Below are 27,850 nucleotides of genomic sequence, written 5' to 3'. Positions count from 1 at the left end.
ATCTAAATATTCTTTAACCTGTTCTTTCCCTATTTTGGCTTGCATTCCTTCTCCTGTGTTGTTAATATTAATTCTGTCGAGTATCTGGTTACCATTAACTTTTTTAGTGAAGACTGAAGCAAAATAGGCATTAAACACTTCAGCTTTCTTGATGTCATTTGTCATTACCTCTCCTTCCCCACTAAATAGGGGACCTACACTCTCTTTCATCTTTCTCTTGCTCCTAATGTGTGTTCAGAACCTTTTCTTGTTGCCTTTTATGTCCCTTGCTAGCTCTAACTCATTTTGTGCCATAATCTTTCTGATTTTGCTCCTACATGCTTGTGCTATTCTTGTGTACTTCTCCTTAGCAATTTGTCCATGTTTCCATTTTTTGTAGGATTCCTTTAAAGAGCTCCTGGAAGAGCCATATTGGCCTCTTACAATTCTTCCCGTCTTTCTCTCACAGCAGGATGGTTTGCAGTTGTGCCTTTAACATTGTCTCGCAGAGAAGCTGCCAGCTCTCCTGAACTCCTTTTTCCCATAGAGTTTCTTCCAAAAGGACCTTGCCTACCAGTTCTTAAAGTTTGTTAAGGTCTGCTTTTTTGAAGTCCATTGTCCTTATTCTGTTACTCTCACTCATTAGAATCATAAAATCTATCATTTCATGATCACTTCCCCCAGATTGCTTTCCATCATCAGATTTGCTACCAATTACTCCCTGTTGGTCAGAATCAAGGGTAAAATGTCTGTCACCTTAGTTATTTCCTCCACTTTCTGGAACAAAAATTGTCCTCAGTATATTCCATGAACTTACTGGAAATTGTGTTTTTCCATATTACTTTCTGGCAACAGGATCAAGCCAAAAGGTATCATGGATCAAGAAGTTAATTAATTGGAAGAGTGATGCACGGAAGCCTGAACAGCACTGGTCCATGCTAAGCCTTGCTCTAGCAAGTGCTATTAAACTCACTTGCATTAACAGCAAATTCAAACTAATGTTTAAAAACATTGTAAAAAAGACCTGTAATGAATTGTTCGCTAAAAGCTCCAATGGTGCTATACTGGTACTGTTATTTGTGTGTGGACTGGTGCGTTTAGAGGATTGGTAATGGAATATTAAACCATTTGACCCATTTCAGTCTGTTGCTACTATTTGAAGCCAATAATGTTTTTTTTTCTGTTGCCTACATAGAATCAGTTGGTAGTCACTGTCCACAAAGACATCCCCACAAGTTACATAATTCAATACAGTTTTAATTAAAAGTAAGAAATTCAGACTTGCCGTCTGTTAACTATGATGTCATCTATAGGATTTATGGTGACAATCTCAGCAGAGAACATAAGAACAGCCATACTGGATCAGACCAATGGTCCATCCAGTCCAGTATCCTGTCTTCCAACAGTGGCCAATGCTAAATGCTTCAGAAGGAATTAACAGAACAGAACAGCAATTATTGAGTGATAATCCTAGCTTCTGTCGTTTACTCCCAGCTTCTGGCAGTTAGAGGCTTAAGACACCCACAGCTTGGGGTTGCACCTCTGACTATCTTGACTAATATCCATTGATGGACCTATCCTCCATGAACTTATCTAATTCTTTTTTGAATCCAGTTGTAGTTCTGGCCTTTATAAGATCCCCTGGCAATGAGTTCCACAGGTTGACTGTGTGTGGTGTGAAGTAGTACTTCCTTTTGTTTTTTTTTTAAACTGCTGCCTATTAATTTCATTGGGTGACTCCTTGTTCTTGTGTTATGTGAAGGGATAAATAACACTGCCTTATTCACTTTCTCCACACCATTCATTATTTTATAGACTTCTATCATATCCCCGCTTAGTCATCTCTTTTGCAAGCTGAATAGTCTGTCTTTTTAATCTTTCCTCATATGGAAGTTGTTCTATATGCCTAATCACTTTTGTTGCCCTTCTCTGCACCTTTTCCCATTCTAATACATCTTTTCTGAGATGGGGGTGACTAGAGCTGCACAAAGTATTCAAGGTGTAGGCATACTATGGATTTATATATTGGCATTATATTTTCTGTCTTATTTATCTCTTTCCTAATGGTTCCTACATTGTTAGCCTTTCTGACTGCTGCTTCACATTGAGTGGATGTTTTCAGAGAACTATCCCCAATGTTTCCATGATCTCTTTTGTGAGTGATAACGGCAAATTTAGACCTCATCATTTTGTATGCATAGTTGGGATTCTGTTTTCCAATGTGCATTACTTTGCATTTATCAACATTGAATTGCATCTGCTATTTTGTTGCTGAGTTGCCCAGTTTTGTGAGATCCGTTTGTAACTCGTTGCAGTCTACTTTGGACTTTACTATCTTGAGTAATTTTGTATCATCTGCAAATTTTCCCACCTCACTGTTTATCCCTTTTTCCAGATCATTTATGAATATGTTGAACAGCACTGCGCCCAAAACAGATCCCTTGGGGACACTGTTGTTTAGGGGTTTAAAGATTTAGGGATGGATTTGACATGAAACATGAACTACCCATAACTCCTAGAGGTGAGACCTCCAGCTCAGGCTGAGGTATACTAATGGGACAATGGTGGGGAAGCCTGTCCCGGATCTGTTCTATAATTAAATAAAAGACTTCAGATCAAATGCCTGAGTAGTGAGCACTACAGGCCTGATTCCCTTCTCACACCAGTGAGAAACAGGAATAATTACAGTGAACCCAATGTAAAATAGCATAGGTGAGAGGAGCATCAGACCTTAAATTCATTAAACAGATTTTTAAAAGTATTATTTTCTGGACTTAAAGTTGTTGTAGTAAAAAAAAAAAAAAAAAAAAAAAAAGATACAGTATGACCTCAAATTATGAACATCAATGTTAGGACACTTTTCTTGATGGGAGTGCAGAGGAAGTCATATAACTAATGTGATGTCAGTGAAGAATAGGTCGACATCTTTTCATATTCTGATCTCTTCAGTGCATTGGGAATTGCTTTGCAGGGGTTTGAAGGGCAAGAAGAAAAAAATGCAGTGCACCATGCTGCAATTTATGCACTATACCTGCTGTAATTTTGAGATGTTCAATTTTATGAATTTGTTTATTTAATGACCTCCTTGATCCCCAAATAGCTGATAAAATGGGGATTCTCCTATATTTGATGAAGATTTCATGAATATTAGTCATACAATTGTGGGTCTAGGCTAGCCCATGAAAAAAACCTTTTTGTAACAGTTTCTTCTGATTCTATTTTCTGTTTAAAATTATAAGAACATGTTCATTTTGCTGACCTGTTCTCTATTTAATGTGATATATTAAGTTTATAATATTTAAAATAACAGTTAAACTTCTATAAATTACTGTTACAAGATTGTAAGATTCAAACAAGACTTTGAATGGATCGTAAAAATAGGGCCTGAGTCAGAGCCCATTGAAGTCCTGGGAAAGTGAAAGAAGTGGACTCTGGATCAGGCCATAAGTTAAGTAAAAAATCCAAACGACAAAGAACCTTTTAGCCATTTACAAAGTTAGAGATCATGATTCGTATTTCTATGTGCTGATTAGCAAACACATAGGAAGGATACAGGACTTGTTAGTAATTTACAGTAAAATTAAATTTGTATCAATAATATTTATTCTCTCTTTATAAGCTGCCTATCACCTGTGTTTGCTGAAACTTAATGAAGAACAATAATGCCACAAATGCTGATTGGTTTGAGTTTGCCTAATTTTGGCTTTCTAAATAATCACCTTGGGGCCCAAACCTGCACCCACTTAGTGAACAGTTCCACCATGATGATAATTTTATTTTTGCTATAAGAAGGATTTCTGTGGCCTACCCTTTTGTGTTATAGCAATACTTACATCCTTTCCATTTCAGACCTTTTCTCAGATATATAAATATGTAAAATTTAAACAAAACCAAGTCCTAGCTAGGTCTGGATCCTGGAACACTACAGGGCCAGATGTTCAGAGGTGCTGAACACCCACAGGCCCTGCTGGAATTTTGGATGCTCAGCACCTTATAAATCAGGTTCACTGAGTCCCACTAAAGCTACTTGTGATTACACTCCACGCATCTTTATGCCTGTCGAGGGATCTGATGTGGAAAGTATATGTTTTATAGATAAGGCGTTAATTTTTTATGAACGTGTATGTCGTAAAATCCCCTTATAGGACAAAATAACTACATTATAACTGGCTTTAATGTTTTCACTAACTATGCGTTGAAACAATTTGGAACTTTCATTCTGTTTTTCTTATAAATGATTTCATTTATATATGAATTCACTACACATTGTATTTGTCTACCTCTGTATCAATATAGAGAGATAAATACATAAGACATTCATTTTGTGTATTGGCAGGGTATATTTTTCCTTAGTTATTAAGGAAAAATGCATTGTCTAGTAATTCCATTTGGTTATATAACCCAAGACGCTTTTTGATAAAAAGTGAGATCAGATGCTGAGGCCATCGCTGATATTCTACTAGAACTTCATGGGGTGCCTTGATCTGGTCACCTTCAAGCCGGTTAAGGACACAGACAACACACAGACAACAGCAGCTATAAGAAAAACAAAAACGCCCTTTTAAGTAACTTATGATACACCAAATATGCACGTAAAGGATACATCAAATATGCAGTAAAGGATTATATTCCTAGCACACATAGATAATGCAGGTTTATTGCGAGAGGGGTTAAATGAAGGGCTCAATATACCTCCCTGGGAAGGTGTAAGCTGCACTTCCTGGAACTTACAAGGGCAGCTATACTGGAGAAGCAGAGGCAGTGTCATCATAACTGCCCGCCCTTTGCAGTTCTGCAGCTGCAATCTTTAAGCTTTATCGAGAGCTCCTTAGGAGCTCAATTGCCAGAGGTTGCCTGGAAAATTCATGCACCACATGCACTGAAAGTATGCCCCACAATATGTTAGCAAGAGACAAGTGATCTTTGCAGCCAGTAAAAGAAAACCAGAGACAGGGGCATAGCCAGGAAACTTTTCAGAGCTGGGCTGAGTGAAATTTTGGTTTTGCCAAGACAGTTAATTGTTTTTTCGATACACTGCACTTCTAAACAAGCAGTTTCAGGTAAACATTTTATGAAGCCACTGGATTTGTGTTAATATACTTTTTAGTGAAAGAAGCTTGGAATACATTTTTAGTTTTCACATTGTATAAATCCCAGAGCTGACCAAATCCATATGTAGATTAAATTAGGAAGTGCAAAGGTGTACGAAAACAAACATGAAAAGGAAATGGATTGTGACAAGAAATCTTACCTTTTAGACCACAAAAAGTCCACATATAGCAGCAAATACAGTTGACTCCATTTCAATATTTCTAACACCAGCATCGTAAGCTCTCTTCAAGTACGCCAACTTCTTTTCATTGGAAAAAGAACACAATGCTCCACCTAATTGTCCTTGACCTGGAAAGAAAAAAACCTGTGACTGCTCATCCTTCTATACAATATGGGGTTTACAGTCATAGTAAAACTGGCTGCGGTCTCAGGCAGTGTCTCTCAAAGTGCAGAATTTGTCTAAATTCTACTTAAAACCGCATTAAATTGTTATTTTAATAGGGCTCATTAAATTATTTATTTCATATTCCATTTGTCATGTATTTTTAAAGCCAATCCACTATGACAAAATACAGCTGAGTTCACTATAGAAGTTTTAACAAAACCGAGACCAAAATAACACAAGTGCATAGAGATATGGTGGCAGATTCTCAGCTGTGTAAATTGGCATAGCTCTGTGAGGCTCTGGCAGATGAAATCTACAACATACTAAGTTGCTTTAGAAAAGGATTAACAAATTTAGGTACATATGCCCCTTCCATTATGTGGAGAAAATGGAGATGGAAAAGACCTTTTAATCTTAGTTTTAACTCATTTTTTTAAAGGGAGATGGTTAATTATAGGAAATCAAAATGGTTTACGAAAATTTTTCCTTGGCAACTTTGTTTTCTACCAGGGGCTCACACCTCTGTTCTCACTTCTCCAAATCTCTTAGACTCAGGATCAATTTAGAAAAACAATTAACTCTCACTCATACTCTCAAATATTCTAAGGGCCCAATTCTTGGATCTGGCCAAGCTGCCTACTTCACAGGATGCAGGACCTGAGGGCAAGTGGGCAAAGATACTCTTGCACTGCTCTGTCCCCAGGGCAGCTGAGGGCAGTCGCGTCCTCCCACATAATGCAGCACTTAGATTAGGAAATGGCCTTCAAAATGATCTATAAGGACTGCATTCCTGGTGGTTGTAACATTTGCAAAGAAAGCGGGTGAGATCCATGCTGCAAAACCAAGCCCTCCTTCAACAGTGTGCTGTAAGGATAGGTGACCTATGGGATGATTCAGTTTACTTGACTCAATCTATCAGTCTATCACTGTTGGTCCCTAATCTTCCTAATTTAGCAGGTGAGGCTAGATAGTTATCTTCAAAATGTTCTAAGTTGCTGTTGAGAAAGGACAAAGCTTTTTTGCAAATCCCAGAGATTATTTGTAGCAGATGGAGACCAGTCAAGAGGGCTGATAAACTTTGCTTTGAAAATAAGTGAATCATTCATTACGTTCAAGCCTGCTGTGACTTTACATGTCTTTAATTGAGGTCTTTGGCTTATCCATACTTAAACCTGTACAGCTGTGCTGCTGCAGCTCTAGCGCTTTAGTGTAGACACCCCCTGCACCGATGAGATGGATTCTCCTGTCAGTGTTGGTAATCCACCTCCCCAAGAGGCAGTAGCTAGGTCGATGAAGAATTCTTCCATCAACCTAGCACTTTCTACATGGGGACTTAGGTTGGCCTAACTCCACCGTTCAGGGTTGTAGATTTTTCACATCCCTGTGCAACGTAGTTATGACGAGCTAATTTTCTTCTGCAGACCAGGTCTCGGAAACTTTCTAGTAGATCCGAAACAGCCTCTACACAATTGCTTAGAAAAGTCTCTGCAACAGAGATGTGTAAGGTTGCTATATGGAGCTCAATTCACACATCTTTGTGGCATCATTCTCTTGAGTTAGCTTGTAGGGCTGATGTCCAATGAGGAAGAGTAGTCTTGCAATCATTAACTCAGTTAATACTCCTTTAGTGGAACGGGGTTGGGTTTGTTATCATTAGCTAATCTTCAAATGGGGCAATTCTCAAAGGACAAAAAAAGGCTGCTTAGTAGCTACTGGATCCATATTGCCCAGCCACCTTCCCTGCTTCTGAGTCTTTAGATGATTTTTTGACTAAGTAGGAAAATAATTGAGTTTGGATACAGAGGGTTGAAGCACTTTGTATGCCTTTGGGTCTGAAAGTCTGGATCTGTGCAGAAGCATGTGTACAACGGTGGGCACAATTCCTCTAGAGGGTTCTGGCTGTATACTGAGGGCATATGCACATTTCTACAAGTCTGGATGTATTCAGGCAATTGACTCATAGAATTACAGTTCCTGGTAAGTGACCTATCTTGCTAACATCACTGATTTGTTTTTACTAGTATTTTGGAATTGAATTTTGATCTTCAGTGAACCCCTTCTCACTTGTGCTTATGTTTCTCACTTTGATGTTATGTCCTCACCACAGGCAAATGTACACCTATAACTTTACTACCCCGGACAAACCTTTTAATATCATTGTCGTTCCGACTGTTAATCCTCTCAAATGGCTTTTTATTTAAGTAAAACATGGCCTTGAGAAACACAGATGGCTGCATTTGCAAGCAGATCCAAAGGATTATAAATAGTCCTCCAATTATTAATTCTTCATTTATTCTGTTTAATCCACTTTGCAATCAGCATTTAATTTTGTAAAGGAAACAGTTCCAGGATATTTCCAAGGATCTAAGGTTTATTTACACAAATGCCATACACTTACAGACATTTTTCTTCTGTTTGGTAATTCTGAAGCTATAATCCTGTCATAGCAAGTAACTTAGTGTAACCTATCTGTTAAAATTATGTTAAGATTATAGACAAGGGGATATTTACTTTAACTGCTTAATGTTATGTGCCTATTGCTTTCAGAGATTCACTGAGTATATGCTGATTTCTGTGACTCAGGAGGGCTGAGGGACAGCAGGAAGTGCTATCCAGGGAATCCTATACTTTCCTAAGGGAGTGAATGTTTTCCAGAATGAATTGTCATGCTTGATTCACTGCCATGGTTATAATAATATTTTCTTTGCAGATGTGATGTTGTCACAAAATTTGACTAAGTGGCAGATGCAATAGAGGCCAATTACACTATGGTTAATGGTTCTGCAAATTGGTATGACATATTATGAAAGTAGTTCTGTTTCTGACCTGTAAACAAGTCTCTAAAATATATGGTGGGTCAAATCCTAAAGTCCTTCCTTGCTTTTTACTCAGTACTTACTCAGGCAACTCTCCTGCTGACTACACTGGTCATTTTGCCTGAGCAAGGGTTTCAGGATCTGGTCTTATGTTTGAAAAAAAATGAATTAGAGATATTCCTCACCCTCGTAAAAATCATAGGTGCACATAGTATGCCTAATAAGTGTTGGAAAGTCATGAATCTCTTTGCTGCAGTTCAGTAGCTCCTCAACAAGGTCCTTATCAAGTTCAGTGCTTCGTACAACTATATTATCCAGTATCACCTGCTCAAACCGAGCCTTAAGAAATGAATCCACTGCAATGTCTGTTATTACAACAGTTCCAGGGTCAATGCCTGCAGAAGTGGGGATCGGGGATAGGTTAGTGCTACGTAATTTTTATAATTTAGATTATAACCTAATTTATTACAGTAAAATCTTAATTAATATGAATATTTATTAGCAAAATATATATATATATATATGAGAGAACCATTCAAATACATACAAAGTAAAACTCAGTAAGTGCACATGTATGGATATGAAGGGTTGCAAAGGGAATATGCTGGCTAAAGGGTATTTATTTCTTCTGACACATAGGTGGTGCAAGGAAAGTTCACATGTAGCTATTGGTTTGTATGTATGATTTGTCTATGTTTTTATGAATATTTGCTTAGGGTGAAAAGATAGGCATATCTATTTTGATTTCTAACCCTCCCTAACCCTCCCCCCCCAAAACGGTGCATCTTAGGCCCTGTACTCCTAAAAGGTAAAGGAGATTCTTGGTTAGCTAATTCACTGGGGGCTGTGGGTGTTTTGAGGAGAAGATTAGCTTTCTGTCCCATTACTGTCACGACGTTCCAAATGACCTTCTATGGAGGTGCAGCAGAGTGACAAATGTGAAGTCCTAAGGTGTCCATGGATTGGTTAAAATACCTTTTTGTGCTCCTCAATTTGGGTTTAATCCTGAAGGGTTTATGCAGTCAGAGCTCGCATTGGAGGAAATGGGAGTTTTGCCTGCATCCAGACTGAATGATCAGGCCTGCTTTATTTCCATTACATAGTTATTCCAATTCCTCTCTGAGAGTTAATCTGAATGTATATTTTCCGAACTTCAAGTTAATGGGGTCATTCATATTGACTGAACACTTCCATTATAAGAGAGAGATTTCTTAGTCCCCATTCCTTGCCTATCTTTTCCTTTCATCCTTAGACTGTAAGTTCTCTGGGATAGGAACTGTCTCTCCATTCATATTTGTATAGCACCCTGCACAATGGAGCCCCAATCCTGATTAGGACCTATGGGCTTGCCGTACAGAAACAATTGATTATACTTATTATTATTAACTGAGTGAAAGATGTTCCATTAGGGCTGAAACTTTCCATGCATGGTATCAGTTTATGGGTGAGTATTTTAGGAAATAAGAGTAAACTTCTGTCAGCTGGTTTGTGTCTGAAAAGAGTATTATTCAGATGTATTAGATTTCAAGATTTCATGTATTATGAAAATGTATGTTTCTGCTAAACCAGCCATTAGAAGTTTGATATTTGTTGACCTGAAATAAAATCTCATGTTTTGTTAGATGTTTGCAGACCTGAAAAAAATAAAAAATATGAAAAGCTCCTAATAACTTGACCTATTGCTTAGCTGTGTTTTATTAAACATCCTTTCCATCTGGCAGTAGTAAAGCTGGTAGCTCACCTAAGCCCCCAGAAGTACTGATGCGTATAATAGTAACATCACGGCATTTTGCATGGTGTAGTAATTTGATTAGTTCATGAAGCATAATAGAAATGCAAGGAATACCCATCCCGTGTTGTTGAGAGGAAAGAAAATGAAGGCATCATTAATCATCATTTTTGTTCAAGCTGATACATATTTATAAAATTACTTCAGAATATTAGTACATAGCCAGAGGTATCCTGTTCCCATTGATGTCAATGGGATATTTCTGTGGGAGAAGCATCAGACTCTGAATCATACCTTCATGGATTGGGGCAGCCATGTGAGCGGCCAGCTTCTCTGAACTGCTCTCTCTGATCCCACCTGACAGCATGGCACCAGGTGAAGTTGTACTGCTGGTGGCACTCTGTGTGCACCGACCGTGCTCCCTATCCTCTTACCGAGCTGGCAGCACAGAGTTGGAGCCCACATGAATGAACGGTGTCAGGTTAAGCATTAGTTCCCACAGGTGTTTTTCTCCAGGTAAATTAGGGAATGATGCCATATAGAAAGCTCTTTGGAGCAGGGACTGTCTCTTGTTCTGTCATGCTTGGGAGGAGCTCCCGATAAACATCTGCAAATCTACCTCATTATCCACCTTCGCATCCCTCCTCAAAACTCTCCTACGAAAACATAACAATGGTTAGGCTGCCAGTGTGCTGAGACCACTGCCTAGTATGGTGACCAACATTGTCTCATTGTTTCCTTTCACTCCTCGGTCTGTGTCCATCTGTTGTCTCTTGTCTTATTCTGAGACTGAAAACTGGTTTGGGCAGGGACTGTCTTCCTGTTCTGTGTTTGTATCTAGCACAGTGGTGTCCTGGTCCATGGCTAGAGCTCCTAGGTGCTATAGCAAGACAAAAAAATCAACAGTAAATATAATAATATGTTTGTGAAGTGCCAGGCACAACAGGGCCCCAATATCAGTTGGGGTCCCTACGTGCTATTGTAATGCAAATAATAAGGATGATTATTGTAATAATGGAGAGACTACAACCAACCCAGAATTGCTCTCACCCCATGGAGCCCCAAACACATCACAGGTCCAGTTTCTTCCATACCCTGTAGCTGCAATACAAAGTATCCCTGCAGCCGACATGACAATGGCTGCAGATCACCTTATGTGTAGGCGCAGTGTTGCAGGCCCTATGCCACATCCAAACAGTCAATCACTTTACAACACAAGAGTCCAAAGGAGCAAGGTCCTGCAAGTTCTCAAATGGGATGGTGGTTGGAGAAGGCACTGCCTGAGGGGCTTACCTGCTCTGTAGTCTCTTCTCTGGCTCACTCTTCTGTCTGACTTCCTGGAAAAGAGTTTATTTCTCCTGCAACCTGTCCACCACCCTCTGCCTCGGTTTCTGAGCTCTTTTTAACCCATTCCTTCAGTCAGTGCATGCTCAGCAGGTCTGGAGGGGCGGGGCTAGCTGGGTCCAGTATTGCCTTTTAAACCCTTCGGGTCCAGTGTGATGTTTGCACTACTCATCACACAGTTCCTCGGGCCACTGGCAACCATCATAATTTAGAGCATGATTTGGGCTGCTCTAAGGTACACCACAGGAACAAGATCAACCTACAGTTCTCCTGGCATAGCTATTCTGAGCTGCACTGTGCAGCCAAGGATGTAGGTCACCGTGCGCACAGGAGAGGTTCTGCAGGGTGGGAAAGTGTCTGCTGCTTTGGCTCACCTTGCCTCTCTGGGTACGTCTACACTCAAAAAAAGCCAAACAACAACAACAAAAACAAAACCCCCACAACCCCAAACCCTGCAGCAGCAACTCTCAGAGCCTGGGTTCTCTGAGTTGGGGGAGCTAAAAATAGCAGCTCCAAAAACCTCCCCCATACCTGGATTTCAGAGCCTGGGCTTCAGCCTGAGCCTGAATGTCTACATTGCTATTTTTAGTCCTGTAGTGCAAGCCCAATTGACCTGGGCTCTGAGATGTGCTGCCATAGGTCTTTTTTTGCAGTTTCCTACTACTTTCATCCCCTTTGCCTTAAGTCAGTACAGAGAGAATGTCCTTTCCCTAAATCTGTCTTGTCAGTAAATCAGTTCTGCTTTCAAAAACCCAGAGGCAGGTGTTTCCAAAGGGGTAGGATTTATTCTGGTCCAATGGGAACATCATTAGTTCCATCATTTCTTTTTTCCATTTGCAGTGTGTCCCATCTTTTTCTCTTTTTGTTATAGGAAGATGGTCGTATTATGTTTTATTGCATTTTAAGTTTTAACATATTTTTCTGTTATTATTATTCTTGTACGGCTGCCTGAGTTCCTTGTCAGTGCTTTAAACATTTTATTCTTATTAAAAATAGCCAAGGCAGAAATCTCATAAATACCCCTAGCATGGTGACAGGTTTCAGAGTGGTAGCCGTGTTAGTCTGTATCAGCAAAAACAACGAGGAGTCCTTGTGGCACTTTAGAGACTAACAAATTTATTTGGGCATAAGCTTTGGTGGTCTAAACCCCACTTTGTTAGTCTCTAAAATGCCACAAGGACTCCTCGTTTTTTTATAAATACACCTAGTATTTCTGAGCCTGTTTGCATCTTGCTAAAGCATGACATCAGCAGCAACTCATAACAAATCATCTAATGTGGCACTGGCCAGAAATTTTATCCTACTTACCATCAGAATCATGCTGTGTTCAATGCACAGTGGAAAGTTGCTCCTGACCTAGCCATCATTAATTGGCTGGTTTCTTGATGCCTGAAAGATATCAGTCAACTAATGATGTCTAGGTCAGGAGATTTAAAACAAGAACAAATAATTTAGAATTGACAAGTTGTGCACGCAGGTAGCCCATGAAACTGTGAAGTTATTACTGTTCTTTTGTCTTATCTTCTCTTTACTTCCTATTGTTTGGCTCAGTCACATGATACATCTTGTCTTAGGCCTTGTCCACACACAGACTTCCATTGGTTTAACGAACAGTGTGTTTTAAAACTAATTTAGCTAAAATAGTATAAGTTTGTGTGTAGACAAGGCCTTATATTAGGATTGTATCCTGATAGTGTCACAGTTGTCACTGAATTTTAGACTGATCGAGCAAAAATAAAAATGTCATTATTTCCTCTTGTTTTTCCCAGAGACCTGTCTTTTCTGTGTCTGCTTTTTAGGCTCCAGTCCTGCAAACACAAGTGTGTAACTTCACTCAGGTGAGTGGTCTCCTTAACTTCTCATGTGAGTAAAGTTAGGACTACTCAGATGAGTAAAATGACATATGTAGGTGATTGCAGGATTAAGATTTTATACCATGCCAAAAGTGTTGTTGACATTTAAAGAATAATAACAAAATAAGATTGCCACCATAAGGCTTTTAGGGAATGGTTGTAATATTTTCAACTATATTTCATCATTTGGGCATGGTATGAAATGATCTTACCTCTTGAACTTTCAGGTTGCTGAGCTGAGCAAAATGTGCCCACTTTCTGTTGTAACACAGGGACCTTGCAAATTGAATACACAGGATGCCAAGAAATATGACAAGACTCAAACATAAGAATCTTTTTTTTTTTATTAATCATAATTCTCAGTCCTTATCTGGCTCCTATTGAAATCCATGGCAAAACTCCCACTGGCATCCTTGGGAACAGGAGAGGGTTCCATGCCTATTAATCTTTTGTCCACATGTTTACTAGAAGTGTGAAAAAGGGAAATTCATGAGCAGGCATGAGCATGTGCTCTAGTCCAAGTATGAAAGTAAGGGGAAATAATTTATAGAAACCAAAAGATCAAGCAACAGCAGATTTTCACTAGGCTTATTAAAATTTTAAATGTAGCTTTATGAGTGACTGAAAGATTTTACTGGTGATAACCGCTGAAAATTTTTTTAGGGTAAAGGGAAAATTTGCCACTGGATTAGTCCATTATGAATTAAAAGCACATGCATGGGAATCAGGGCATCTCTAGAGAGTAGGAGATGTGACCTTGTGTAAGTCACTTAACCTCTGTGCCTTGGTCTCGCCGTAAAATGAGGATAATTACCTTTTCCTACCTCATAGAATATTGAGAAGTTTAATCAATTAGCACTTTTGGATGCTCTGATGGCAGACACAACAGAAATGCAAAGTGACTGGGAGTGGAATTGTTGATATTTCCAGCTTGTCAACCCCTGAGGCAATGAGGCCATGTCTACATCCACTACAGCAGCACAGCTACAGTGCTGTAGCTATGCCTCTATAACCCCATAAACACACTATCATGACAGAAGGGATTTTCCCATTGCCGTAGGAACTCCACCTCCCCAAGCGAAGATAGCTTAGTCAATAGAAGCTGTGTCTACACCAGGGTTTAGATCGGCGTAGCCACGGTGCTCAGGCATGGATTTTTCAACCTAAGTCTATGCCAACCTAAGTTTTAAGCATAGATCAGGCCTAAGAGATGTGATGGAAGAAAATTACCTGCTGTGGTAATCACAATGTTTAAACCATTGGCCAACCTGCTGGCTTGTTGAACTATGCTGTTATTTCTATATGCACTACCTCTAGGAAATAGCAAATAGGGAACAATGTAACAGTGCTGGCTGTAGAATTTTTTGGAAGAATCCAATACTTTTCCCATCAGTTAAAAGTGGGGTCTTTATGGCTTGGGAGATAGGAGCCTTTTATCTCTAGGTCACAGATTTGAATCCAGCTCAGGTCAGCAGTGCATGGAAGTTATGATCTGATGGCTTATTGACAGCCAACATAAAATTAACATGATAGATTATCCAATAATTAGTGGATAGGTGTCCAAACAAAAAATTACCACCATAACTGACACCCATCTTGGCAGTCTCAACACAGAGACCAAGAACTGAAGGGCAAGAAGACTTAACTAGCCTCTCACTCCACGAGGCAGTTCCTCTAGGTCAACATACTGAGGCTGTTCTTGCAATGCTGTTCTTCATAGTATGTTCCCTATTCAGTGTCCAGGGCTCTCAATCCAGCAGCTTTCAGAAGCGCTAAGTCCATATGAAACATTAAAAAGAGAAATACAAACAATGTGCTAAATTCTTCAGCTATTGTTGGGCTGAAAATGGAAGTATTTTAAGTACACTGTAAAGTATGTACACTGATGGAGAGCACTGGTCCAACCTTGTACATAGAGTACCGATCTGTCCCAGCACAAATATCTTTCAAGTCTTTCCCATCTCCTTCAAGTCCAAGTTCTTTGTGCATGAGCTGAGCAAAAGCTTTCATTCTGTTAGGGCTGCCACCAACACAGACAAACTAGAAATAGAATGTAAGATTATCTGTACCATTCTAGCTAAAGCAGGGATCAAGACTCAGTCTGCACTTCTAATGTTACACTCAATTGCTCTAGTGGAATCTTATACACAAAGGGAGCAGATGTGAAAGTAAAGCAACCACAAGACACAATTATCTAGTCTTGTAATTCTTACATGGAAATTCTTTTTAGAAACATGTGGCATTTTATAATTCCAACCCCATCACAAATCTACTGTATATTTTTTAAAAAAATATGCCAACACCGTGTTTTAGGAGGACTAACAGTCTGATTTATAAAACCCATATTCTAGCTAGAATAACCATTGTTCATGTTGTAACCTTGTTAATGGATCTGGACTTGTGCTGATACTGAGGCCATGTCTACACTACGAAAGTACTCCGATTTTACAGAAGTCGATTTTTGGGAACAGATTGTATAAAGTCGAGTGCATGAGTCCACACTAAGCACATTAATTCAGCGGTGTGTGTCCACAGTACCATGGCAAACGTCGACATTCCTAGCGGTGCACTGTGGGTAGCTATCCCACAGTTTCCACAGTCCCCACTGCCCACTGGAATTCTGGGCTGAGCTCCCAATGCCTGATGGGGCCAAAAATTTGTCGCGGATGGTTATGGGTAAATGTCGTCAGTCAACCCTCCCTCCCTCCTTGAAAGCAACAGCAGAAAATCATTTTGCGCCCTTTTCCCTTGATTGCCCGAGCAGACACCATAGCATGGCAAGCATGGAGCCCGTTCAGCTCACCCCAGCAGTTATGACCATTGTAAACACCTCACACATTATCGTGCAGTTTATGCAGAACCAGCACCTGAAAAACCAGGCGAGGAGGCGACAGCAGCGCGGTGATGAGGACATGAACACAGATTTCTCTAAAACTGCGGTCACCAGCAATTTGGAGATCATGGTGTTACTAGGGCAGGCTCATGCCATGGAACGCTGATTCTGGGCCCGGAAAACAAGCACAGAGTGTTGTGACCACATAGTGTTGCAGGTTTGGGATGATTCCCAGTGGCTCCGAAACTTTTGCATGTGTAAGGGCACTTACAGGAAATTTTGTGATTTGCTTTCCCCTGCCCTGAAGTGCAAGAATACCAAGAAGATAGCAGCCCTGTGGAAGCCTGCAACGCCAGACAGCTACTGGTCAGTCAGTAATTAATTTGGAGTGGGCAAATCTGTGCGGGCTGCTGCGATGCAAGTAGCTGATGCAATCACTGAGCTGCTGCTATCAAAGGTAGTGACTCTGGGAAATGTGCAGGTCATACTAGATGGCTTTGCTGCAATGGGATTCCCTAACTGTGGTGGGGCTATAGACGGAACGCATATCCCTATCTTGGGACCGGACCACCAGGGCAGCCAGTACATAAACTGCAAGGGGTCCTTTTCAATGGTGCTGCAAGCACTGGTGGATCACAAGGGACATTTCACCAACTTCAACTTGGGATGGCCGGGAAAGGTTCATGATGCTCGCGTCTTCAGGAACTCTGATCTGTTTAAATGGCTGCAGGAAGGGATTTATTTCCCAGACCAGAAAATAACTGTTGGGGATGTTGAAATGCCTATAGTTATCCTTGGGGACCCGGCCTACCCCTCAATGCCCTGGCTCATGAAGCTGTACACAGGCAGCCTGGACAGTAATAAGGAGTAGTTCAACTATAGGCTGAGCAAGTGCAGAATGGTGGTAGAGTGTGCGTTTAGACGTTTAAAGGGTTGCTGGCGCAGTTTACTGACTTGCTCAGACCTCAGCGAAACCAATATTCCCATTGTTATTGCTGCTTGCTGTGTGCTCCACAATCTCTGTGAGAGTAAGGGGGAGATGTTTATGGTGGGGTGGGAGGTTGAGGCAAATCGCCTGGCTGCTGAATACGCACAGCCGGACACCAGGGTGGTTAGAAGAGCACAGCAGGAAGTGCTGCACATCAGAGAAGCTTTGAAAACCAGTTTCATGAATGGCCAGGGTACTGTGTGACACTTCTGTTTGTTTCTCCTTGATGAAAACCCTCCCCGTTGGTTGCCTATAAATTCCCTGTAAGCCACCCGCCCTCTCCACTTTGATCACAGTTTGCTTGCAAAGGAAATAAAGTCACTATCGTTTAAAAAACATGTATTCTTTATTAATTGATTATAAAAATAGGGAGATAACTCACAAGGTAGCCCGGGTGGGGTGTGGGAGGAGGGTTGGAGGGAAGGAAAAGGCCACTTCAAAACTTGTTGAATGACAGCCTTCTGTTGCTTGGGCTGTCCACTGGGGTGGAGTGGTTGGGTGCCCGGAGCCTCCTCCCCCACCGCGTTCTTGGGTGTCTGGGTGAGGAGGCTATGGAACTTGGGGAGGAGGGAGGGCAGTTAAACAGGGGCTACAGCAGCTGTCTGTGATCCTGCTGCCATTCATGAACCTCCACCAGACGCCGGAGCATGTCCGTTTGATCCCACAGTAGCACCAGCATTGCCTCATGCCTCCTCTAATCTTCCTGCTACCACCTCTCCTCACGTTCATTGGCCACTTTCCTGTACTCTGCTATTGTGTCCTTCCACACATTCTGCTGAGCTCTGCCAGTGCCAGATGACTGCATGAGCTCAGACAATATTTCATCAAACGTGCGTTTTTTTCACCGCCTTATCTGAGATAGCCTTTGGGACAGAGGGGAGAGGCTTGAAACATTTGCAGGTGCTGGAGGAAAAAAAGGGAGTGAAGTATTTAAAAAGATACATTTTACAGAACAATGACTATACTCTTTCATGGTGAACAACACTATTCACATTACATAGCACATGTGATTTTGGTACAAGGTCGCATTTTGCATCTTATATTGAGTGCCTGCGGCTTTGGTATTAAAGATCACACACGCAGTGCTGGGCAACAGAATTCAGCTTGCAGGTGGCCATGGTAAGCCATAGTCTTTCAGCTTCTACAACCTTCATAACAGCAGTGCCCTCCTCTCCCATACCAAGCAAAGCCCGTTGAGTTGGCCATTTAGTGCTGTTAACGTGCAGCAGCAGAAACCAAACTAACCCCCCATCCAATTCTCGGGGATGATTGCTTTACCCCTCACCCCACCGCTTGGCTGGGGGGTATCAGGGAAGATCCCTGCTAGCCAAACTTAAGCAGCCCAGCGCCAATACCCCCCCCCCCCCGCGTGGCTAACTGTGGGGAGGATTTCTTTTCAGCCACAGGCAAACAGCCCAGTAGGAACAGCCACCTCTGAATGTTCCCTTAATTAAATTCCCCTATTTCAACCAGGTTACCATGAACAATATCACTCTCCTGAGGATAACACAGAGAGATAAAGAATGGATGTTGCTTGCAAACTCTGGGACCATACGCTGCCAGGCTTTGTCATGCAATGATACCAGATTACTTGCTACTAGCATGGCGTTGTAAAGTGTCCCACCATGGAGGATGGAATAAGGCTGCTCTCCCCAGAAACCTTCTGCAAAGGCTTTTAGTGTACCTCCAGGAGAGCTTCATGGAGATGTCCCTGGAGGATTTCTGCTCCATCCCCAGACACGTTAACAGACTTTTCCAGTAGCTGTACTGGCCATGAATGCATCCCAAGTCCTCAGGGTTACATAATCATTAAAAAACGCTTGCTTTTATAACATGTATTATATTTAAAAAGGTACACTCACTAGAGGTCCCCTCTCTGGCTTGGTTGGGTTGGGAGGGTATTTCAGTCAGGGTGATAAAAAGATCCTAGCTGTCAGGGAGAATGGTGTGCTGTGTGCTCTCCTCAAGCTTGTCCTCCTCCTCCTCATCTTCCCCGTCCACAAAATCCTCAGGCATGGCAGAGAGTACCCCATCATCGGAGTCCACGGACAGGGGTGGGGTAGTGGTGGCGCCCCCCCCTAGAATTGCATGCAGCTCAGCTTAGAAGCGGCATGTCTGGGGGTCTGTCCCGGAGCATCCGTTTGATTCTTTGGTTTTCTGGTACACTTGTCTGAGCTCCTTAAGTTTCACGTGGCACTGTGTTGCGTCCCTGCTGTAGCCTCTGTCCCTCATGGCCTCGGAGATTTTTTGAAATGTTTTGGCGTTTCGTCTTTTGGAACGTAGTTCTGATAGCACAGATTCCTCTCCCCATAGAGCGATCAGATCCAATACCTCCCGTTCGGTCCATGCTGGAGCTCTTTTTTGATTCTGGGACTGCATGGTCACCTGTGCTGATGAGCTCGCCTGGCCAAACAGGAAATGAGATTCAAAAGTTCCCAGGGCTTTTCCTGTACACCTGGCCAGTGCATCCGAGTTCAGAGTGCTGTCCAGAGCGGTCACAATGGTGCACTGTGGGATAGCTCCCGGAGGCGAATACCTTTGAATTGCGTCCACACTAACCCTAATTCGAAACAGCGATGTCGATTTCAGCGCTAATCCCCTCATTGGGGAGGAGTACAGAAATCAGTTTTAAGAGCCCTTTATCTCCAAAAAAATGGCTTCATTGTGTGGACAGGTGCAGGATTAATTCGATTTAACGCTGCTAAATCCGACATAAGCTTGTAGTGTAGACCAGGCCTGAGTATCAAGTGTTTATTTGGATGGCTTTGTGATTAGAGGATGGAACTCAGATTCGATTCCTATTTATGTCAGGCTTTTCTAAGATATATTGTCCACATGTCCTGGTGTTGCCACAGGCTTCCTTCCTGACTTCCTAGGCAAGTTACTTAATCTTTTTGTGCCTCACATTATCCCTCTAAAATGGGAATAAGAACTCTTACTTCCCTCGCAGAATGATTGTGACGCTTATGTTTGTAAAAGTGCATTGAAATACTCAGATGGAAGGTGCAGTGAGAGTACATAAATGGAAAATATTATTGTTACTTGTTAGGTTTCTGACTGTTGCTCATGGGAATGAACAAACTAGGCTCTCTCTTTCTTTTAGCGAGGACTGTAGAGGATCAGATTAGTTCAAGGATCTAAAAACATAGGAAATAACATTAAAAATTACATATGGTGTTACTATAGGATTTCACTACTGTACAGCTGCAAATACTTGGATATTAATTCCTGGCCAAGTAAATGCAAAATAACATCAGTGTAATATATGCACTGAATTTAAGTTGTTACTATTCCTACAGACAGCAAAGCAGAAACAGATGTTAGAGTAGCTAATGGTCTAATTTGTTCTATCAATAGTGTCAACAAGAATTACTGAGCACTGCTGTAGACATAAAAACAATGAGGGGGGGAGAGACAATGTTTCACAAATGACATTTTCAAAAATCTAACTCTACATTTAAAATGTAACTAAATGTTCCCCTCTGCCAACCTGATTTCAAATCTGGCTGCTGAGGTCAGAAGTAACATGAGGTTTCAGACCACCAACACAGTCTCTAGTGGATACTTATTTACATTGTAAAACTATTGCACAATTTCACACACCGTGCTCAGGAAAAAGAGAGGTCTGGGACAGTTGCAGGTCAGAAATGAGGTGTTTGGCAGAGCTGTGGGGAGAGCTTAACTGCCAGTGTTACTGCTAGGCCCTCACTTTCAGGTGTACCACACTTGTCCCCCAAAAATGTGTTTTAGGAAATTTTAGGGCTTGTCTACATGGGGACCCACGGCTTTTGAAGTTAATCCACTTTGAAAACGCTTGTGTACACACACTGACTCCTCATGTATTGTGAACGCTGCAGTCCTCTTTCAAAATGAACTAACTTTTCTGTGAAGCGAGTTAGTCCAGTCTAGCATTCGTGTGTAAGCAATAATGCTGCAAATTACGTTGGCTGTCCTTCAACAGCTGTCTCACTCTGCTTTGTGACCATTACTGACCTGTCTGTTTAGCTGTGTGCCCTCCCCTGCTCTGGGGTCAAATTGACCAGGTGTCCCCTACCCCATTTGTAAGCTGGCACAGTGCCAGATTTTGTCCATTTGCTCCTAGATTCCAGTTTATCACAATACCTGTGATAATACTCCAGAAGCTCCATTATATGCCTTAGACAACCACTTGGCTGCATTGAGACCCCCAATCTAATCACTATCTGGAGAGAAACATCAAGGCAGGAAGCTCTTGTGGCCAGCCATCAGAATAAAGACCTTTTTGTGGACATTGCTCAGCAGATTTCTCCAAGAAGCCATGACCAGCATACTGAACAGTGCCAGATAAAGAGCAAACAGCTCAGGGGCACCTACATTACATGGACGGACAATAGGAAAAATCCTTCGGACATGTAACCTGTCAATTTTTTTGCGGAACCGGACAGGATTTTGCATAGCTGCATGACCACCCAACCCAGGCAGCTTGTGGAGTCTTCTGGCCACCTTCTCTCTTCCCTTCTAGCCCGCCCCCCCATAGGGATGACATGTAAGATACATTGGGGTATAACATGAAGAGGCCGGTAAAGAGATCTCCCCATAAAGCCAGGATCAGTTCAGGATCCAGGACCCTGATGCTGGCCAGGTAGAACATGAGCCCAATTCCTGCGCTGTAGCAACCAACCTCAATCCTCAGGCAGCCACCAAGACCAGGACTGAGATTGATCCTAAGGAGGGAAACTCAGCATGTAAGTTTTTTTAAAATTATTTTTAATGATTTACTATTTAACTTTTAATTGATGATGATGCTGTACTGTTATACTGACTTCTGTTTTGAGCATCCCATGGCCACGGCCATTGATAACCCCATGGTCCCTGCCTGCCAGCCTCCCTAGACAAACATTGTCCATTGAACCTCCTAGCCCTGTAAACCTTTCCAAAATGGTGCCTACCCTGGCCAGGCCTTTGTCTCATGCTAAAGCCCCAACTACTGACCAATTTCAGGCCTATGCCATGGGAAGACACATGCCCGTGCTCCGATCTCCCTTTCCTTCCCTCAGCTGGTAACAGTGAATGCTTCAGGCAATTATTGCAGAACTCTGTCTGTTTTTTCTTTTCACTTTCTACATGCCTGCAGGGGAGATATCTAATCACAATCTAAGAGAAATGGCTCAATTTTTGTTCTGAGATTATGAGGAACAGCTGCACGGCCATCCTCACTGGTATAGCTAGTGACTCCCCTCCACTCCTGCAGCTCTTTTGGAGGGACCATCTTGGTGATTAACTTCACAGCGTATCTCACTGGTCTGCCTTTTGCCTTTTTGAATAAGGGGAGGCATTCTCTGCCTCCTAGTCACCCACCTCAGCATAACCTCAGCCAGAGTCAGGACAGCCTAAAAGAGATGGAGAAGGGATTACTATACGGCTCACCCCCAGATTCACCCTGCTAACTCCTTTGATACCATATAAGCACTTAAAAGGCACAGCAAAACTAGGCAGGGGACTTAATTCCCAAGCCCGCCCCACTCAACCCCACCCTCCAAGGAACAATGGTAAAGCCACACAGATATACTGTACAGACAAAAATCCCAACACAAACACCATGTACCATCTTCAAGGTCCCCCAAGACTGGGAAGAATTGCAGAGAGGTAAAGTTAGAAACGCTTATTAAAAAAATAGCTATCACAGCCTTCCTAGAATGTGAACAATAACTGCTTGCCATTTTTTTAATACCCGCAACTGCTGTGTGCCTGCACTGGTCAGACCCTCAAGGACAGGGCCTTTATCAACAGCAGAATAAACCTGAGAGGGAGAAAAGGGAAAAGTCCTGTGGAAATGTTCATGGACATCAATACAGAGTCCTCCAAAACTCTCAAAAAATGCAGAGGGAGGAGGCAGTATCTGAGAATTGAAAATGAAACTGACAAGGAGCTTTCTGGGAGATGGTTGCAGTAGCAAAGGACAGTATGGCAATTGACAGGGAAAGCAGTGCATTAGTCGAAGACAGTATAGAAAGAGACAGGGAGATGTAGAGGCAACTCCTGGAGGCAATATAAAGCCAAAATGTCCTGTTGCGGCGCATATTACTCTTAGGGCAGCAAGCAATGTTTTCTTTCTGCTGCTTCCAACCTATTCTGCAAACAGCACCATCTCCCTTTCAAACAAACAAATGCACACTCCGCTGTCATTCTGATGCTACTAAGGTATTGGGTAAACAGTTCCTTCCTTCCTTCTGTCCAAGTGGCCTGGGAATGGCTTCATTAACCCGGGGAGCAGAGGGTAAACAGGAGCAATATCCACACCATTAATGTCCGTAGTGTTCTCAGGGGCAAAAGATCCTTGAATTGTGGACCCTTCTAAACCACCCTGCATTTATGTGTGTAACCCTGCCAAAATGGTTGACAAGCCCTGGAGAGCACCATGGAGAAATACCCCTGAGCCCTGATCGGGGGAAAATAACAGGTACATGAGTCCCATAAGTTGCCCAGTACAATTAAGGAATCCCTTGCATGTAAAACCATCAATAACCTCCTAAGCATTACAAGCTTTATAACCTGGTGCAACAGTACCTCTTCCATGGCATCACACACAATGGCCCCAACAACTGATCTCCCCATGCTGAATTGGTTCACAACAAAGCAGTAGCATTCAGGGGTGGCCAGCTTCCAGATAGCAATGGCAGCCTGCAATCTGCCTGTTCACAGGTATGAGGCACAGCAAATTGGCATGCTACCTCTGCAGCGCTGGAATTAGTTCAGCATGTCTCTCACCAAAGGTTGCCTTCCCCATCCTGAAATTCTCTCATCACAGCTGGCTGTCCCAGGTTTGCAGATCAAGCCGTTCCCTCCAATCTATGCTGGTTCCCTGAGCCCAGAAGCCACATTGCATGCTGTGAAGCTGCTCAAGGAACAAGTCCTCCACCGCCAGTTGGTCAGTATCTTCCTCTTCATCCTCATCTACGTCCCAGTTCCACCACCGTTGAGGACGCTCCTGTTGCTGGAGGAGCTGCCACCGCCACCATGTCATCTGCTCAGAGGCGTGGGAGGCAAAGTCCCAAGTCGAATTCATCCAGCTTTGAATCCTGAAATACTGCCCAAGCAGCCTCTGCACATTTGAGGTTGCCAGCATAGCAGAGCAGGGCATTGTTGGGTCCAGGTTGACTGGCAGCAGTTCAAAAGTGGCACAAGCCTGCCCAGAAAAGAAGCAAAGGCAGATGAATCATGACTTTTTAAAATTGTTGAACTAGCTTGGCTTCTGCTCTGCATCCCACAAGACAGCAAGAAAAGTCCCAGAATAAACACCGCTCAGCAGTGAAGCATGGGAATGCCACACCCTCAGTTTACAGCAAACTGTTGCCGTGTGTACACACTGATGTGCATCAACAGAGGATACATCATCCCATATGTACACTATTATGTGGCATGTGTATGGTGTGTTACCTGATGCTCAGCAAAAGGTTGTGCTTTAACCTCCTTCCCCGACATGTAGACAATCCCTTAGTCAGTAAACAGAAAAGATTTGTAATCATGATAAGATGCATTTTGACCTCAGATCTCAATCGGAAACATGAAGTCTTATGTCACTTGCCTCAAGTAGATGATGGCCAGATACTTCAGGCCAAATATTCCACCCCTGTGTAACTCCACTGATGTCATGGCAGATTGGAAACTAGATTTTACCAAGGTGGGTTTTATTAAAGAAAACTTTTTGTTTGGGTTTCTGGCCATATGATGAACTGCAGATCTTTGTAGATTTGAGGCAGAAAGAATCTTTGCATATATACATCTCTGTATAACATCTTACCTTTGGCTAGAGGATGAGTAGAAATTCCTTGAGAAATTGAGGTGAAAGCCAGTCTCTGAAGTAATTTAGAATCCGTGCTGCTGGTGCAGCATTAAGCACATCCGTCTTTCCTCAGTAATAAAATACGTAGACTTGGAACTGACAGCTATCACCGTCACGATGAGCCAAATTCATCCTTTGAAGTCAATATACTCTCTCAGTTCTGAAGTCAGTGGAACTCCACCAGGGAGGATTTTACCTCATTATGTATGTGAAAGGTTTAGGTTTTGAGTCTACATATTTTATTGAGAAAAGAAGGGTAATCTCCACTGCTCTATCTGCAGTACAGGTTTTGTAAGTTGCTTCAGAGAATGGCATTGGCCTATGGGACGTTTAACTCATCTTCCTTGTCAGAGCTAAGACGACACTAGATAAAGGTAACAGTAAGAGATGTTTGAAGAAAGGCGAGTACGAAGGAAATTATTTGTATTTAGAGCTATTGTAACCTTTGCATTTTTTGTTTACCTTTATGTCACCAAACATCACTGTTAGGTTGTGTGTTTTAGTTCCTAAATTTAAGTGATAAAGAACATCTTCGTCCATTGAATCCAAGTGAGGGTTTTTAACATGAACAAGCCCATTTCTGAAAAAAAGTTTTGAGAGGTTTTATGGACAAGTCAGATCAAACAAAGAAGGGAATTCATGACACAAGAGACAGTATCTGAGTGTTCGGTTGGTAACTTAGATTCATTATTAGAATGTTATGCTCATGACATCAGGGCTATGTGTCATAGACCCAACCACTGGGGATGGCGACAGCTTGTCCTCTTCCCATTCAATTTTTACTGTTCTGTAGATGCCCCCTTGATGCAGCTGTGGGACTCGAGCACCTTCACACTCACTACTTTCCTCAACATTTTTTATGTAATTGCATCTCTGTTATTGGTCATGTGACTGAAACTGGCAAGTGAGAAGGAAGGTTGTACTAGAGAGCCTCTGATTTTTGCCACTGATATAAAACATGGAGAGTGGGGTCTGGTACCACCACCTGTAAGGTGTAGACTTGGGTGACTGAAGAGGAATCCATCAGAGAGATTATTATGTCTCACGAGCAAACCATTACCCCCGTAGGAATGGAGTGAGCTGTGTAGGCTCCTTCCCAAAATAATGCAAAGCGAGAGGAGAAGGAAGAGGATAGGATCGGCAGGGGAAGAAAAAGTATAAAAGTGTAGGGGAAAGGACAGATGGGATAGGAGGAGAGAGTGTGGGGAAGTTTTGTGGGGGATTGGAGTGAAGAAGTAAATAAGGAAAGAGGGTATCACTGGTGGTGGAATTAAAGGAAAAGGGGACAGATCATACAGTGAGTGGAGAGGTGTGAGTGTAGGACAGACAGACTACAGAGGAGAAAGAACAAGAAAGAAAACCTGGGAGGACACAAGAGGGAGGGAGGGAGGGAGAGAAACAAGAGGAGAGGCAGAGCTAGAAGAGCTGGAAAAATCCATTCTGTCAGAACTGAGAAAAGCTCCTTAGGAAGAACCGGTGCAAACATCAGGAAATACAGAGAGCAACAAGGAAAGAGCTAATGGCTCAATTTAGGTAGGAAAACAAAGGGAGGATGGGAGGCAAGGCTGCCCCGTTGCATTCAGCATTAAAGTGCTTGCATACTGCATCTGTTCCAAATAATTTGTTTCCTGGGTTGGTCCTTCCAGACAGCCAGCTGGATTGGGATTCATATCCAACTTCTTCCCCACTAACTCCACTAGCCTTTTTATTTAATTCTGAATTGGCTGCAGTGCCAGCATCTGCCTATAGTTTTCTGCCAAGGCTTTGTGGCTGGGTCCCTTCATGGGTTCTAAGCAGCTGGCCAGCTCAGGCTCCTGTTAAAAACTATTTCAGCAGGTGGACCCAGCATTCCCACACTTCCAGTATTACCACTGCAGTCACTGGCTGTTAATGTTTAGGGAAAGTCTTACCGTTCTATGTCTTGCCAAAGGCATGTCTCTGGAAATGTTTAATGTAATATTAACCATTTTTTGCAGCTATTACATAATCGTTAGAAACCTTAAATACTTTGTAACTGTTATCTCCATAAAGTTTAGCAAAAAAGTCAGTATTTTCCACTAACCTTAGCAATGGGAAGAACCGTAACTCTTTCTTTAATACAGTTATCCCAGAAATGATGGATAAATAATGCACTTAAACACTGACTCTATATTATCTTAGATACAGGAGTTCACTGAAATTTTAACAGAAGTTGTGATTTTCATATTGTCCCAACATCTTGATAAATCACTGAGCAATAATCTGCATTTAAAGTACAGTGAGATTCATAAGACAATGGGGTTTCAGTTTGCATTCCTTTTCCAATTGTATAATAAATGCAAGAGGATTAAACAGCAGTGTAGTTCAATGTTCAAAATAAAAGCTAAAACAAAGAAAATAGCTATCTTATCAAAACAAATTCAAAACTCAATTGCTTACCCAGCACAACCCTTCCTTTCAGTCATAACGGGTTTACTGGAGTCCGCTAAAAGGGATATTATGACTTCCCCCCTTTCTGAAAAACACTCCTTGGTTGACACCAGGTAAGGACAACACTCTTCTGTTGCAACAGCTGCTAATTTATAGGATCTAATATGAATATTTGAAGAAGCTTGGCAGTGAGTTAAATACCCTCTTTTCACTTAGTGTTATTTCTAAGAACAATGGAACTTTTTCTCTTATGTTTTCTATTCAACCAGTCAGATGCAAAATATTCCTCTTCCTGTAGATGCATTGCTATTTGTTTCAGTAGATCATCATCAGATCAGTGTTACAGGATTCAGATTGGCTATTTCTGAAGGAGTGTCACTTCTCACCTTAACTCACCTCCCATTCTTACGGTAAAGCCTCAGATTGACTATTTTGGAAGGAGTGTCATTTCGAACTTTAACTTACCTCCCATCATTATGCTGAGGTAACCTAAGGGCCAGGGCTAGATAACCTCCTGCTGTTAATACACTTACTCTTTGATCAGGGTCCCTGGTTCTCACACCTGGCAGTCATCCAAGCGTGAGGCTCATGTAGCACATGTACATTCTGAAAACAAAAGGGGTGGAGAATGCAAATTGTC

The 27,850-nt window shown here is 42.0% G+C and overlaps 1 protein-coding gene across 1 annotated transcript; it reads right to left on the bottom strand.

The window, feature by feature from the left end:
• Positions 1-4,328: 4,328 nt before the first annotated feature.
• Positions 4,329-27,245, bottom strand: UPP2 (uridine phosphorylase 2). Its single transcript, XM_074966822.1, is given in 9 exon segments — positions 4,329-4,499; positions 4,502-4,515; positions 5,231-5,243; positions 5,246-5,379; positions 8,418-8,627; positions 9,974-10,088; positions 15,040-15,198; positions 25,264-25,381; positions 27,220-27,245. Coding segments are annotated over 9 exon segments (960 nt in total).
• Between the last annotated feature and the right edge of the window lie 605 nt (positions 27,246-27,850).

This window comes from Natator depressus, chromosome 11 (genome assembly GCF_965152275.1).
Source record: "Natator depressus isolate rNatDep1 chromosome 11, rNatDep2.hap1, whole genome shotgun sequence".
Taxonomy (NCBI): Eukaryota; Metazoa; Chordata; order Testudines; family Cheloniidae; genus Natator; species Natator depressus.
Note: the sequence above shows the minus strand (reverse complement) of the source record. Positions and strands in the feature narration are given on the sequence as shown.